The sequence below is a fragment of the Cervus elaphus genome, chromosome 23, assembly GCF_910594005.1.
Source record: "Cervus elaphus chromosome 23, mCerEla1.1, whole genome shotgun sequence".
Classification (NCBI taxonomy): domain Eukaryota; kingdom Metazoa; phylum Chordata; class Mammalia; order Artiodactyla; family Cervidae; genus Cervus; species Cervus elaphus.
The window spans coordinates 64869255-64885277 of NC_057837.1; the positions used below are offsets into that span (position 1 = coordinate 64869255).

A 16023-nucleotide genomic window follows, 5' to 3' on the forward strand; every position below is an offset into this window, starting at 1 on the left:
AAACTTAACTGCCAGAGAAGTGGGTCTATTCTTGGGCCGCTGAGGGAAAGGTCAGAGGCTGGGGCATAAGAAGGGTCTGGCTTTTAGGGTCCTGAGATCTGGGTTTCAGCCCCAGTTCTGCCACTGACTCTTTGAGGGTCTCAGGAAAGTCCCCTCAGGCCCCAGCCCCCAGGCTGCACAGCAGGGCATTCAGACTAGGTTTCCCCCAGGCCCTTAGCCTTCGGGGACCTACCGCTCCCTCCAGCCTGGGGGAACACCACGTGCCCACAGGGCCAGGGCAGCAGCTTCCGGATGGAAGGTTACCAGCCATGTCTTGGGTTCACAGCAGCCCAGGCCCACCATCCTGCGCATGCTCTCTCAGATTTGATTTCTCAGACAGATGTCATCCTGGGGCGGCTTTGCTCAGGAAGGGGTGCAGAAGGTACAGACAGATGTCTGGAGGGGAAGCAGAGCCTCCGTGGCATCAGTTTCCTTCCTGAAGTGACTTCAGAGTCAGTCCTAGTGGATCTTTGGATGTCAGACATAAGCCCAGGGGAAGCATCTAGCCTTGTCCAAGGGCAAGCTTGCCTCCCAGGCAGTTGTTCCAGAACCGCTGATCCAGCTTTATCATGAGCTGAGATTGTCTGTTTCTTGTCCTGAATCCTCAAATAGCTTTGCAGATAAGGGTCCCTGGGCTGCCAGCCCACCTGCCCTGCCTCCAGAAGTGGGCACACCACTTCCGTCTTCTCTGCAAAGGCTGGTTGGTCCTCACTTGAACTCAGGGCAGATTACTGCCTTATGCTGTACTGGCCAGAGCTCAGACCTGACAGTTTAATAAGGACACATCTGTGACTCCAGCTATACCAGGCTCCGTTCCTGTGCCCAGCCTTGGGACTTACCTTCTTCCTGTTCTCTGATGGTAGTCTTCCTGAACACCTCACGGAACCGCAGTTTCTCCATCTGGCTGTGTCTCACCCTGTCTGCTCTTGAGGAGTGGGTGCCCACAAGGTGTCTGGAAGATCCTGGGTGGTCGGGGAAGGTAGTGGCTCACAGCAGAGAATGCTGAATGTCATCTCTCCCCAGTCCCTGGCGTGGAAGCAGGATGCTTTTTCCTGGATGTCCCTGGCTTTAGAAGGGCCGTACAGGGCCTGAGCGGTGATGCACATTGGGCTAAGGGGGGCCTAGACTGAGAATCCTACTTAAACACAGTGGTCCAAGGCTTGGCCAGAAGTGGGGACCAGCACCCAGGGAATGGCCAGAGCGGCCCAGTGAACAGAGTTGGTGAATTCTCACTGTGGCTTGGTTTAGCAGCCAGAGGAAAGGCGCACCTGTGAAACTAAAGGGAACTTACCCAGACCCGTGGGATTTGAGTTGACTTAGGTGTTCTGAGGCCAGGAGCCAGTCTGGGGAGAAGAAAAGGTGGTACTTGGCCAGAAGTCTCCTCTTCTTGATCTCGAGTGCTTTTTGTCTTTCTGTCTAATCTTGAGTGCTCTTTGCTCTTCTGTTTAATCTTGGTTGGTTTGTGCACCTGTTGGGGCTTATCATCCTTGCTCTGCTTGGCTATGGTGTGCTGTGAGGGTAAGACGGGGCCATGGATGGGACCCACTTTGCTGGTGGAGGGCGGTGATGGGGACCATTACCACCCTCACCATCTTTACCCACGCCTTGCACCCTCCTCTCGGAGCTGTGCCTCTGACAGCGGACTGTCCTCTCTGTGTACCCCTAGTTCTTAGACAAGCCAGAGGACGTCTTGCTGAAGCACCAGGCCAGCATCAATGAGCTCAAGAGGACCCTGAAGGAACCCAACAGCAAACTGATCCATCGGGATCGAGACTGGGAGCGGGAACGCAGGCTGCCCTCCTCGCCCGCCTCCCCCTCCCCCAAGGGCACCCCTGAGAAGGTCAATGAGGTAGGTCTCACCCTGAGCCCCTCAACTGGGGCCTTGGATAAAGATGGTGGGGAAGGTTGCCATGTCCTGACTTACCACTCCCCTCCACACCCCGCTGCTGCATAAGGTGGTGATGGGAATGGGACAGTGGGTTAACCCGAGGAAGACAAATTCACTCTGTCTTGGACTCTTGGGGCTCAGGGACCACCTTGAAATGCTCTAAAGACTCACCATAGCTGGGACTATTTCCCTTCCTTCAGCCAGAATATAATGGAGAAGGGGCGCTGGTTAGAAATGCAGGTTCTGGGGCCCCACATCAGACCTCATGAATCAGAATATTTGGCGCTAGAACCCTGGAATCAGTATTTTAAACAAGGAGATCCTCACACATACACTAAGTTTTAATCCTGGTTTCTCTGTCCAGTGAAGTGAAGTAAAGTGAAGTAGCTCAGTCGTGTCCGACTCTTTGCGACCCCATGGACTGTAGCCTACCAGGTTCCTCTATCCATGGGATTTTCCAGGCAAGAATACTAGAGTGGGTTGCAATTTCCTTCTCCAGGAGATCTTCCCGACCCAGGGATTGAACCCGGGTCTCCCTCATTGTAGGCAGACGCTTTACCCTGAGCCACCAGGGAAGCTCCCACTTCTATTTATGCCTGTTGTGAAAACATGGCTAGGTGGTGGGGGCGGTGTTCCTTCCTGGGAGCATCCTCAGAGCCTACCAGAGGGGACCAGGTCCTCTAGGAAAGTCAGAACTGTTCCTGAGGCTCCAGGAAAAGGTCCCACTTGACCCACCTGTCAGAGTGGAGAGCACAGGGTGTTTTTTCAATGGGAAAAGAGAAAGATAGGCTCTTGAGAATTCTTGTATTTATAATCCCAAACCATTATTTTTAGCACTGCTACATTTTGGCACTCTTTCCCCCTATTGACACTTAGGTGTTTTCTCTCTAGTGCTGCTGCTAACCGATCTAAAACCCATCTGAGTGCCTGGGTTTATATAGTGGCTCTGCTGCCTGCTAGCTGGCTGACTGTGGGCTTGCTACTTAACCTCTCTGAACCTCCATTAGGTAGAGATAATAAAAGTCCCTAGTTCCTCGGACAGTTGTGAGCAACCAATGAGACAAAGCAGGGAGGGACCGGCAGAGGACCTAGATACTCAATGTGAGTTACTTCTTTCATCTGGAGAGCCTTGGGACAGAAAGTTAATTTCAAATCAGAATCCTTTTGAAACTTGGGAAAGACCCTGGAAACCTACTTGGTCCAAGGTCATCATTTTACACAGGGGGCACTGAAAATCAGAAAGGGGAAGGCCTTGGACTTAATCAGTGTCATAGCTGCTAGGAGAGGAGCCGGAGTCTGATTTTCTTGTGACTCAGGCCATTGTATTCATTATTAAATCACAGCTGCCTGGGAGCAAGACCAAATCATGTGAAGACCAGGACAGAGTCAGTTGTGCGTGTACTGCCCTTTAATGCTTTGAAAATCGGTGACGCAGCTGTGATCTAATAAGCGAGATCAGCACTTTGATTGAATCAGCACTCCCGTGGCCTTGACATGCGGGGTGACGGAGGGCCTCATCCATTGAGGCTGCTGTAGGAGCCCCCTGGTTGGTGATCAAAGTCACGGATGCTCTGGAGGCCTTTAAGTCCAGTGCCATGGAGGGGGGCGCCTGTCTTCACCCCCTGAGGGCTTCTGTGGTCCCCACCGACACCATCAAGGACCCTGAAGACCCTGCATGGGGCTGTGGGGCTGATCTAGTGATCCGGTTACACGCCCCTCTCCTAACTTCCCTGAGACTCTTGTCCCGAGTGGCCTCTGTTCAGTCCTGAAGTGGGTGAAGTGGATGCACAGGCTTCTGAAAGGGTCGGACTCCAGCGGACAAGGGACGGCTGAGCCCAGGAGAACAGGGCTCTGGAGTTGAGGTGCCTGTGAGGGGGTGGGTGCCCCACCTGCTGGTGACAGCTGGAACTGCTAGAAGGCGCATCTTACTAGAAGGTGGAGTCTGTTCTACCTCTCACCACCCCGCCGCCCCGTAAGAAGCGTAGTGCCTTGTCTGGTCCAGGAGCTAACCTTGGAGCGGTGGACAATTTAACTGGCCTTCAGCTCTCACTGGCATTTAGAGGCCCTTGGAAATTTGGGAAATGGGAGGCGCTGTAGCCCAGGACTGGACTGGGTCCTTGGGCCAGTGACATCACCTCTCTGAGCCTCACTGCCTAGTCCGACCATCTAAAAGGGCACCAAAATTGCCACTCCACAGCATTGCTGGGAAGTTTGAATGAAATAATGGATATAAAGTGAAAGTTGCTCAATTGTATCCGACTCTTTAAGACCCCATGGACTGTCCATGGAATTCTCCAGGCCAGAATACTGGAGTAGGTAGCCTTTTCTTTCTTCAGGGGGTCTTCCCAACCCAGGGATTGAGCCCAGGTCTACCCCATTGCAGGCAGATTCTTTGCCAGCTGAGCCACAAGGGAAGCCCTAACGGTTATAAAGTACTTTATAAACTGGAAAGTGCTGGACAGTCATGGGGACGTTGGCTGACGGTAACTAGGATTCCCTGGTCCAGATGTAGGCTTTCTGGGTCTATCCTGCGGGTGTCACTCAGAGCTCCTAGTAGCTCCTCATATACTTTGGGGCCCCATCTGGGCCAGTGGTAAAGTGGTAGGAACTTAAACCAAAATGGGGACCCCATACTATAGAGTTCCCATCTGCCAAAGCCAGGTTTTTGTTCCAAAGATAACTTTTTTAAAAAAGCTTTCTGTTTTGTATTACAGTATAGCCAATTAACAGTGTTGTGATAGCTTAAGGTGAACAGTGAAGGGACTCAGCCATACATACACATGTATCCATTCGCCCCAAAACTCCCCTCCCAATCAGGCTGCCACAAAACATGGAGCAGAGTTCCATGTGCTATAGAGTAAGTTCCAAAGATAAGTTTTTAAAAGGGGCTGAAACCCAAACTGCAGGACTGAACCATTGCCTCAACCAAAGACACCCAGGGAAGACTTGGACTCAGAGGCCGAGTGACAGGACTCCAAACTTCTTGAATGAGAGTGGCAGGCGATGAGGAAAGGCCCGAGGTCTGGTGCTGGCTGGCAGCGGACCATGGGCCTCCCTCCCTTGAATGGCTCCAAGTTCCTTTCCATCTCTCCCCAAAGCCCCACATGGCTCCTTCATGACCTAAGGATGCGGGGCTTACAAAGCTGGGCTATTCACGGACTCTGTGTGTGTCTCTCCTGCTTTTTCTCTCTCCCTCTCTGTCTCTCCTCCCCTTCCTCCCTCTTTCCCTCTCCTCCGGCCCTGGGCCTCCCCTGCAGTCCCAGAGGACCCAGGACACCTCTCAGCAGGACTTGGCACCTGAGCCTGGGACGGCCGTAGGCTTGGAAGTGTTCACTCAGAAAAGCCTCGCAGCGTCACCTGAGGTTACTGTCATCACCTCCCTGCCCGCCCAGAACCACCTTCACGGTCTTAAGAAAGCCCTTTCTCTGGGTTGAGGGGGTTGGACCAGGCTCTGTCCTGCAGGGGAGGAGCAGTGGGTACCCCATGTTGTCCACATGCTGTGACAAGTGAGTGTCCCCCCTCCCAGGGATCCAGAAAGGGCCAGCCCGTCCCTCATCCGTGGTTTCTCAGGAAGGACAGGACTGAAACCATTCAAGGGAGATAGAATAGTCTGAGTCACCTTTGGTTTAAAAAGGGCAGGCAGAAATGACCTCTCCAGCCCCACTGAGGCAGGTGACCTGGAGGCAGACTCTGACTGCTAGGCTTGGGATCAGGGGTCGTGGCACCTAACTGCTTTTGTCCTGAGGTCTTGTCTCTGCTCAGAGGCCTGAGTGAAGTCTAGCAGTGGCTCGTTAGTCTATCCATCCCCTGCCTCCACCTTCTCTAAACTCCACTTGGAGCTTGGGTCTATTCAGGGTCTTCAGGCAGGTAGAAGTGAGTGTCTTTCTCCAGAGAGCATCCTTGGGGTTGTACGGATGTTGTTCAGGCAAGCATTCTAAACTAGGAGGGCATTGCTTCTGTGCTCGGAACGACAGCAGGCCAAGGGCTCTCAGAACTTCCTGTGCCCCTGCCTGGAAGCCAGGTGGAATCCAGGCCCAGGGGGTTGCATCGTCCCTCTCTACTGGGACTTCGTAGACTGACAGGGTTGGAAAGGATGACCAACTGATCATCTGGGCGAAACTTCCTTCTCCCTGATAGCCAACCCTTCTCTGTTGGCAGAGTGTGTGTGAGCGCATGTAGTATTCTATACTCCCAGAGGAAAATTTTGTAGCTTCTAGAAATGTCCTGGAGCTGTAAGAGAGACGTGAGTCAGCTACATAAATGGTAAAACATAAATCACAGTTCCACTCTGAAATTTTCCTCAATGTAAAAATAAAAACAAAACCAGGAGCACTCGAGAGAAGTTGGACAGGAATCAATAGCATCCCAAGGTTAGGGAAGCAGTGATGTCTTGGAACAGAGATGTGAGTGGAGCCAAGCACTAGTGCGCTTGTTTGAGGCACAGCATGCATCCTTCACCGGCATCCCCAAAATTGTCTGTCCAGCCCCTCTACAAGAGGGGGGCTCTCGCCATTCTTAACAGCATCCCATTTTGTCTTCAGTCATCCTTTGGGAAGTTTACATATTGGATTATAACCTGCCCTTCTGAGTCACCTGCCTGCAAGCTGCTCTGCCCCCTGGCGCCTGTAGATCTGGTCTGCATCCTCCTCCAGGAAGACCCTTCAGAGTGGAGCATCCCTTTTACAGCCCCAACTCCCAGTTTCTTCAGCAGCTTCTACTTTGGTTTCTAGAGGGTTCCTTGTCCTGGACCCCTGCTTGGGGAGGAGGCATCTCCTGTAAAGAGCAGGGCCCAAAATGTGATCCAGAGCTCCAGGTGGACCCGGAAGAGCCTGGAGTCAGCAGAATCCTGGCTGGAGATTTTCTTCCTGTGGGCTTGTGTGGGAACATAACTGCCCTGGCTCCCAGCTCCCAGCTCCCAGCTTCCCTCTCGGGGCCAGTCTTGCTGCAGTGGCCCCATCTGACAGCAGGGGCGCTCTGAGCAGGCACTGAAAATCTCCTGGCTCAATGAAAAAGAATGGCTAGGGAGGCTTCTCAGACATCGTCCATCCCGTGAATCCCGTCAGAGGGCCAAAGCTTTCCTCTTTTTGTTCAGCCTTTTTTTCTCTTCAGAATTTTTACTTGTTAGAAACAGAGCTTTCTCTTCCCGCTTGGAGCCTCAGTTTCCCCTTCTGATAAAAGGGTAACAGGACCTGCCTTGCAGATCTCCATTTGGATTAAATTTAATAATGTCTCCAAAGGGCTGACATTGCCTGGCACATAGTAACTAAATATAAGGGCGTGTTTCCCTTTTTCTTCCTGCAGAACCTTTCTGTTCTGTGCTAGCTCCCACCCCATTCAACCTAGTTCCCAAGCTTCTGGTTTCTAGAAACTAATTTTCAGTTAGACCTGGGGCAGGGATGCTCCAGAAGGGGTCTCATGGACTATCTTTGGCTATCATTGATTGCCAGGCTGATGATGTCAGTACAAGCTGAAATGGGAGCAGCTAAAGCAGCCTGCTTCCCAAATGGAAGAGAAAGAAGGCTTTGTAGGTTGTCAAAGTTCTTCCCTCTGGGATGGTTCAAGTGCTGTTGTCCTGAAAGCTTAACAACCTGAAGGAAAATCTCAGAAACCAATGCAGACTTTTTCTGGACCCTCCCCCTTCCTTGTCTCTCTCTTTCCAGTTGACAAGATTCTTTTCTGAGGTTTGCTTCCCTGACAGTCATGGAGATTTTGCTAACGTGGATCTGGGGAGTGGAGGTCAGAGGGTTGACCATGCTCCCTTGATCCTTCAGAATGCTTCAGATCTTCTGGGATCTGACAGATTCCTCACCAAATGCTCACCTGCACTGGAGCCCAGGCTCATGGGAACTTGCCTCCTTCTGTTGTTGGGAGCGATTTTCATCACATCTTACCATTGAGCTCTTCATAGGATGTGGAGTCAGAGGCTGGGTCCTAGGCCTGCCTTTATCACTGGCTCACTCTTTGACCTTGGGCATGGTGCTTACTTCCCCCAAGCCTCAGTTTCCACCCCCGTGGGCTTGAGTCAGAGCAGTGATTTCAAAAGAGGGAGGCATTCTGGGGCACTAGGGCAACTGAGACCTCCAATGTCAACAGGGCAGTCCAGTATCCATGTTACATACTGAACTGCCATCAAGATTTCATGTAAAGGAAGTATTCTGTGGTTGCAGGATTAAAATCCCAATGGCCTTCTTGCTTTTCTTTTTTCGGTCAAAGCCACTGCTTGGCTTGTAGGATCTTAGTTCCCCAACCAGGGATCAAACTCAGGCCCCTGGCAGTGAAAGCACTAAGTCCTAACCACTGGACCATCAGGAGCCACTGGACCATCAGGGAATTCCCAGTCTTCTTGCTTTTTTTAAAATAACAATTTTAAAAGTCCATCCATCCCTCCTTAAGTGTTGTTTGAGAAACTCTAGGAAAGACAGAGGGCTGTCTCATTGATGGTTGATTGTGACACATTCAGTGCTTCTGACTGATGACGATGCTTGGATCTTTAGATGTTTTTCTTCTCTGATGTGTTCTGGTCAGTCCTTTTCCACTCTGTGAATTTAGTTAGAATTCTCTAAGAATGTGTGTGCTTAGTCATGCAGTCATGTCCAACTCTTTGTGGCCCCATGCACTGCAGCTCGCCAGGCTTCTCTGTCCTTGGGCAGTCTCCAGGCAAGAATACTGGAGTGGATTGCCATGCCCTCCTCCAGGGGATCTTCCCAACCCAGGGACTGAATCCAGGTCTCCTGCACTGCAGGCGGATTCTTTACCAACTGAGCCATGAAGGAAGCCCAAGAGTGGAATGAGAAACCTATCCCTTCTCGGGATCTTCCCAACCCAGAAACTGAACTGGGGTTTCCTGCATAGCATGTGGATTACCATCTGAGCTACCAGGGAAGTCCTTTCTAAGAATAGGCGTTGGTATTTGTTTCTTTAGGAATGAACCCCACAGAATTCAAAATGTTTAAGCCATTATGGTGACAGGCACTGACCTCTAGATCTGGCCATCTGGCAGTTTTCACTCTAATCTTCTTCCTTCCAATTAGCTCTTGCAGAAAGGTTTCAAGCTGTGGCCTGTGAAACTCAACTCAATGCTTCCCCCTCAACTGGACATTAGATCACAATTGGGACCCATATTCTGTTGGCTGCAAGTTGGCCAGGCTCTCAGGCATCAAAAATCAAGCATTCTTTTTCTGACTCTACCGTCAGTTGACCGTGACCTTGAGTAAGTCACTGGCCACTTACCCAGTTTCTCAGTACACGGAGAAAACTGGACTGGAGGAAGGCTCAGGAGTTCTTTTGGCTCTAGGCTTCAACAATTCCACATGATGTAAGCTCCTTTCTCCTCTGTCAGTGACAGTTTTATTATTAAAAGAGAAAGAGAAAGAGTCCTAGACCATCGATAGATCTCCATTTCCCCGTGGTTAATATGGGGAAGATATGAGACCCCCACCCCATTTTACCAAGTTAGGGTGGTGGTTGAGGGGTAGATAACATCAGTAGATAATTGGTTGGGTGCCTTGATGGGAAGTGTAGCCTTGATCCTTGATGAAGCTGACCAGCATTGTCATGCCTGCCTCTGCCCTGCCAGTTCTGGGGACAAGTTGACCTTGGCCCCTTCTTGCAGAGGGAAAAAGTGATGCATTCTTCAGGTGCCTGATATTTCATGTTAACTTTTCTTGCTCCAATTGAAACACAGGGTTCAGAGCATTGGGTATTTATAGAGAGAGAGTACATTAGGCCAGAAGAGCTCAGTCTCCTAAAAGTGACCAGCACACAGCAGGAAGGAAGTGACTCAAGCCTCGCCGGCATCCTTGCTGATGGCAGACTCTCCAAGGTAGACATCCTGGTGGACAAGTTCAAGGTGGAATTGGCCACAGAAGAAAAGGTGGGAGCCAGAAGAGCAAACACCCAGAGAACAGGCAGAATGATCGCGAGCCCTGAAGACTTTGAGTCCGTGTGGGAGGAAGCCCTCTGGGTCAGGGGATGCCCAGAAAGGGCTTCTCTGGCTGCAGGCTGCACCCCAGCAGGAAGGCTCCTGGAGGGCTCCCAGTTCAGGGTGGATGCTGCAGAGGTAGCGGTCAGGAAGCCCCTGGTCTCCCATGATCAGCTGGAGGGCCCGGCAGACCTGAGGCAGGAGCTGGAGGAGTTCCAGGCTCGCAGAAGACCCACTGCCTCGGGCATCCAACCCGCAGAGGTGGATGTGCCCTCTCCAGCCTCCGAAGTGGCAGGACTCCAGTCGTTTCTTCTGGACCCCACCCACACAGAAGCCAGAGCCGACTCAAGTGACGAAACTGACACTTCCTTCGCAGAGAGAAGCTTCTACTTCAGCTACGGAGAGAGAGATGCTGAAGATCAAGTCCTCCCTCCACCCCTGGAGGAGAGAGAAGAGCACGTAGATGTCCCATCCGAATGGGAGACCAGGCGGAAGCTGGTGGAGGGGCTCACGGAGAGATTGGAGCTGAACTCCTCAGGCCCGTGGGGCTCTGCTGCTGCTGGGAACAAGCACCATGGGGGTGTCGCCCCCTCGGCTTCCCCAGAGGAAGAGGCAGGGCACCCCAGGAACCACCGACCAGAGGACCTGGAGGTCTTTGTCGAGCAGCTCGGAAAGGGACCTTCTCCAGGGCTGACGTTCACTGAGGATGGGGACGCAGCTCAGTGTGGGGTGGAAGGAGAGGATGCTCATGCCTTATCCTCAGAAGCTGCTGAGGAAGAGGCCCCCAAGAGTGGAGATTTGATAGGAAAGGCTGAGAAAAGCCCCACCGGAGAATGGAACCACTCACCTCACAGAGGAGGGGCCGTGCGTCCAGACCCTCAGGTCTTTGCCCTTCCGTGGGCCATCCCTCCTGGCGATGTCGGGAAGCCAGCCAGGCCGGACAGAGGCAACTTCCTGCCCGAAGAGAGGGGACCGGTTCACACCCAGATAGGAGAACCTGCAGCAGAGGACAGCAAGGTCGCAGCGTTCCTTCAGATGGAAGTGATCACCCCGCTTCCTATCTCCCCCCTTCCATCTGCGGCTCAGATTTCTCCAGAGGCAGCTTCTCCAAGCTCATCCCCCCGTGGGTCAGGGGAGCCTGTGCAGCTCAGGGACCCCTTTGGAGAACAGCCCCCTGTGTTTCTCAGATATGCCCATCCTTCTAAAGAGAGCCCGGAGCCCAAGGACCAAGTCGAGCTGGCTGTGACCCCGATGGATGGAGGGGAGCGCAGGGCCCCTCCCGTCGCCAGCAGGAAGCCTAGAATCATCTCTGAAGAGGCCGAGGGGTTGGTGTTCCCTGCAGGGAAGCACAGGGAGACCCCCTCTCTCCAGGCTGGGGGTCATGAGGGCTCCTTGGAGGATATCAGCAAGACCTCCGTGGCCAACAAAATCCGCATCTTTGAGACCCATGGAACTGAGACTCGCCGGACAGGTCTGGGAGAGACCAGGGCCTTTGCCCACGAGTTGTCTTCAGAGGCCTCCATGGGGCAGGCAGAGCCACAGCGGAGTAAGCGTTTCGACCTGGGATGTGTCCAGTTCCAGCCCCTGGGGGATTTGGCTATCCCCACAGTCACACAGCCTTCAACGATGCCGCCAGCTCCCAGCCGCTTCCGGGAGGGTGTCTCTACATCCTTCCCTCGGGAAGGACGCGAGGATGTCGAGCTCGTGTCCAGCAATCCAGGCTGTGAAACCACACTGGAGGAAGCCCCTGGGGGAACTGGCCACGTGAGCCCCCGCCCCCACCGCTGTCCCCGGCCGGGGAGCTGACCGCATGCTGCGTAGCTCAGTAGAAGCATGGTTCAGTGGCCCCTCGTCATTACTGCAACCAGAGGCTGCTTGTCCAACCCTATGAGTTCTCTTCCCTAAATGGGCCTGAGTGTGGCCCAGGCGGAGTGACGGGTTCATCTGCTTGGCCCATGTTAGCTTAGCCACAGAGACCCTCGGCTTTTGGTGTGACCCGGCGCCCAGAGGGTCCCACAGCCTGGGTGGAGAAGGTGGCACCACCTCCGGCAAACTACACACTCGCTTTGCCTTGCTGCCCCCACCTGCTGGGTTCCTACCGTTTTGCTTGGCTTGGCCAACAATCTTCCTTCATCCTCTTCCCTTCCCTGGTGCTCCTGTCCGCGGGAAGCTGACAGTCCAGAGGTTTCCATCCTTCGCTTCTGGTTCCCTCTCGGTCCCAGTGCCAAGTTCTTTTCTGCCTCCTTAAGACTAACTGTCTTCTCTAATCCAGAACAAAGCCGGAGACGCGGTCAGGCAAGAGACGCAGGTCACCAGCTTAGCGGCGAACCCCCCAGGAAAGGGGGGGCACCTGAGATTCGCCAGCCCCCTGGGCCCTCAGGTCTCTGCAGCCCCTCGGTGCCCTGATGACCCGGTCACCTTCGCCTGGCCAGGGTGCCTCGCGGCCTTCACACCCCTACCTGCTCTGGCAGCGCCTCTTGTGGCAGCTCACCTCTGGCTTGTCTGGAATGTGTCCTCACACCTCTCAACCTTCCAGAAACTGGCTGAACGGAGGCTTGTCTCGCGAGTGAATCTCTAAGCCTACTGAGTCTCTAGAACCTGGAGCCAAGTACTTAAAAAAAAAAAAAAATATTTGGTGGATGTTAGATTGATCTTTAAAAAAAGAATGTTGTAAAACAGCCAAAAATGTGTGTGTGGTGTTTAATCCCTGACAGGCCAAGTTGAGAGGTATGTATGTCAGACAAGAGTGGCTGGTCCCCCTCCAGCATTTCCTTGGCCTGCTGTTGTCAATTGCACTGATTTGACCAGAACCTCCACTCATGGAGCTCAGGGTGAAGGGCTGTAGCACCCAGCTCCCAGGAATTACCCCGTGTGGCTCCTCCCTCTAGACGATGCTGACTCCGCCCACCGAGACTCAGTGGAATTGACAAAACTGTGCTGGCTTCCTCTTTGTTCCTCAAAGCTCTGGCCCCAGCCTCTCTGCCTCCCAATCCTGGGTGTCCCCGAGTCCCTGGGCCTCCCTCCTTGGTTTCTCTCTCCTCAATGTCCGCCTGCAAGGATGGGCCTGGGGTCCAGGCTCCCATCCCTGCCGCGTGCGCAGTGCCGCTTCTGATAAACTCCCAGATCCAAACCTTGGATGGAGCCTCCTGTCCAGGCCCAGCTGGCAGGATGTCTGCTTTGTACTTGCTTTTGCCATCAGCGAGAGACCCTCAGAAAGGAGCGTCCTCACTCTTGAGAAATTTTCTTTGTGTGTGTGTGTGTGTTTTCTTTTCTTTCTTTTTTTTTTTTTTTTAGCTTATTATGGTGTCAAAGACCCTTTCTGGGGGTGTTTTTCTTTTCCTGACCTGCTCTTCCATTTGGGGGCATCAACTGGCCCCAAGATTTCTTCTGTCATTCACCATCTTGATTTCTCTCTTTTTCTCTCTCTCCCCCTATCCCACACCCCGCCACTCCTCTGATTTTATCTGGCCATAGAGAGCAGGGCTGAGGGAGGGCTCCGAGGAGAAGGTCAAACCGCCACGGCCCAGGGCCCCAGAGAGTGACACGGGAGATGAGGACCAAGACCAGGAGAGGGACGCCGTGTTCCTGAAGGACAACCACCTGGCCATTGAGCGGAAGTGCTCCAGCATCACCGTCAGCTCCACGTCCAGCCTGGAGGCCGAGGTCGACTTCACGGTCATTGGCGACTACCACGGCAGCGCCTTCGAAGACTTCTCCCGCAGCCTGCCCGAGCTTGACCGAGACAAGAGCGACTCCGACACCGAGGGCCTGGTGTTCTCGCGGGATCTCAACAAACGAGGCCCCAGCCAGGATGACGAGTCCGGGGGCCTGGAGGACAGCCCGGACCATGGGGCCTGCTCCACCCAGGATATGGCCCAGTTCGAGGTACAGTGGAGCGTCACCGGGACCCAGGCCCTCCGGGCACTGCATGTTCAGAGGGCCCTGGGCCACGCGTGAGAAGACTGAGCCGCCAGCCGGAAGCTCTGATCCGTGTTGCATGACCGCCCCTCCGCAGAGCAGCATGGTTCTGTGCTCGCATGTTCGGCAGCTCGGTTTACCCCTAACGTGCACTCCGGGGCGCTTTAACCCTGTGACCCCATCTTTTGCCTGAGGTCAAGTGATGACAGGCAGTCCGGTCCGACTCGACTCCTCCCCCTGCCTGCGTTGCATGGCACCTGCAGAGACCGTGTGCTTGTGGACTCATGGGGGCGCCTGTGGCCTGCTCTGAAAACCAGATGTTTGTTTCTGATCCCTGCGCTGGCTCCTCTCCCTGGGGCCTGGGGTCTTGGGGGAACAGTGGAAACTCCTAGAGAAAAGGAAACGTCATTGCAGAAGGGGACATGGGGACAGACTGGGTCTGGGCCTCTCTGCTCTCAGTGCTTCTTTCTGGGGACCTTTGGTCCTGATTCCTTTGCTTTTCCGTCTCTTCCAGCCGGAGCCACCTCCCACCATACTCTCCCTTCCCCCACATTCCAGGCATTGAAATAGGAGCTCATCCACTCTGGGTTTTCACTCCGTGCTGTACCCTCTGGAGAAGGTTTTTGCTCCCTTTCTCTGCCTTGCAAACTTGTCATGTTCCAGGACCGAGTTCACTTATCGCTTAACGAGTGAATGCTTTCCTGACCACCCAGGGCAGAAGCATTGCTCCCTGCTCTGCCCCCTTGCTCTCCCTGCTTCCGCTCCCATCATAACTACAAGTTGTCAGGTTCGTGGCTGACAGGTCTGCGTTCCTACCAGGTGGCAACTCCACTAAGCTTGCACATACCAAGCACTAATAATGATTAATTGAATGAATAGCTGGATCTCTAAGTTATAACCATCTATTAATAGAAAAGTCCCCTCTTACCATCCTCCCAACCTGATGAAAACTGGCATTCATTCATTCATTTATTCATTCATTCTTTCACTCACATATGTTAGCACCTGCTGTGTGTATAACTATGAACTAGGTTCAATGGCGGACTCAGAAGAAACTAATCATTTAACATAAGACTTCTAGAGTAGAGGCTGTAATCTGTTTTACCATAGGCCAGATCTGCCTAGCCCATGTGTTTTCTTTGACCTTGGTTTAAAAATCAGGATGATGAAAATAAGGTCCAAGGATTTTTTTAAAGTATCATTTAAAAAATCAGATAATCCAAAAAAAAAAAAAAAAATCAGATAATCCAGTCACTCAGGCCAAACCTGAGTGGACCCCACGTGCTCTCCAGTTCATCCCCGTCCTCAACAAGCCCTCTTCACTCGTTTACATCTGCTGCCTGCCCCTTCCCCCCACCCCCAGGCCTCCAGGTGTGTGACTCTTGCTCTAAAGAACAGACAAAACAACTGGGAGGTGGTGGCATCACCCCTGAAGTCATTCAGGATGGTGTATATCAGGAAGATGCTGGATGTGAGACCCAGCAAGGAGCATGTTTACTGAGTAGTAAATGTTCTGTTAATGGTAGCCTGAAAACCAGCACGTACCACCATGAGGTTGTATTGTCACAGGGTCACAGGCAGCCTGTCTGGGTGCTGCTGATGGGTCTGGCTCCCTTCCCGGGCTGTTTGTCTGTGACATCACACCAGGCCTCTTTTGCCCTGGCCTGCATCACCCTCTGGAAAGTCAGCCAGCAGCAGGGGTTGGAATTCACCTGCTGACCCTATGTCGCAGTTGCCTGTGAGCAGGAATCATGCTGGGGTTTGAGACACAGTGTTCCTCCCGCATCTCCCTACAGCCCGTGAAAACAGAAACCATGACTGTCAGCAGCCTGGCCATCAGGAAGAAGATCGAGCCGGAGGCTGTACTGCAGACCAGGGTTGCCACTGTGGACACCACCCAGGTAACCTGTGCCTTCCTATGTGTCTGAGCATAGAAACTAGCATTGGAGTGTGGCGTCCCCACCGTGGCAAACTCCCTTGGCCATCCCTTGCCACCTTGGCTTCCCCCAGCACCACAATTTTAACCCCGACGCTCTTCTGAGCTTCATTATCTTCCTTGAGCCCTAGGGGTGGGTGATGGGACAGGCAGACTATTCCTCTTAAAGCCTCAATTTTCCCATCTGTAAAATGGGGATGATCATATGGCCTTTATTCTCCTGGGAGTGTTACATGGATAAGAAAATGGGTCTTATCAAGTGATGATGGGAGTTGGAGAGGTTTCTTGAGCTATCCCAGGGTCTGCTTTGGGAAAAGAGAG

At 53.1% G+C, this 16023-nt stretch overlaps 1 protein-coding gene across 16 annotated transcripts in view; it reads left to right on the forward strand.

The window, feature by feature from the left end:
• Positions 1 to 16023, forward strand: part of EPB41L1 (erythrocyte membrane protein band 4.1 like 1) — a 135466-nt gene that overhangs the window by 100515 nt on the left and 18928 nt on the right. For 10 of the 16 annotated variants that reach the window (XM_043884367.1, XM_043884369.1, XM_043884370.1 and 7 more), the window contains 6 exons: positions 1706 to 1888; positions 5185 to 5289; positions 9612 to 11612; positions 12121 to 12228; positions 13323 to 13733; positions 15563 to 15667. In XM_043884367.1, coding sequence (XP_043740302.1) covers positions 1706 to 1888; positions 5185 to 5289; positions 9612 to 11612; positions 12121 to 12228; positions 13323 to 13733; positions 15563 to 15667 — 2913 coding nt within the window. The remainder of the gene's footprint in view (positions 1 to 1705; positions 1889 to 5184; positions 5290 to 9611; positions 11613 to 12120; positions 12229 to 13322; positions 13734 to 15562; positions 15668 to 16023) is intronic. The other 6 variants (XM_043884374.1, XM_043884375.1, XM_043884376.1 and 3 more) reach the window with 3 other exon arrangements.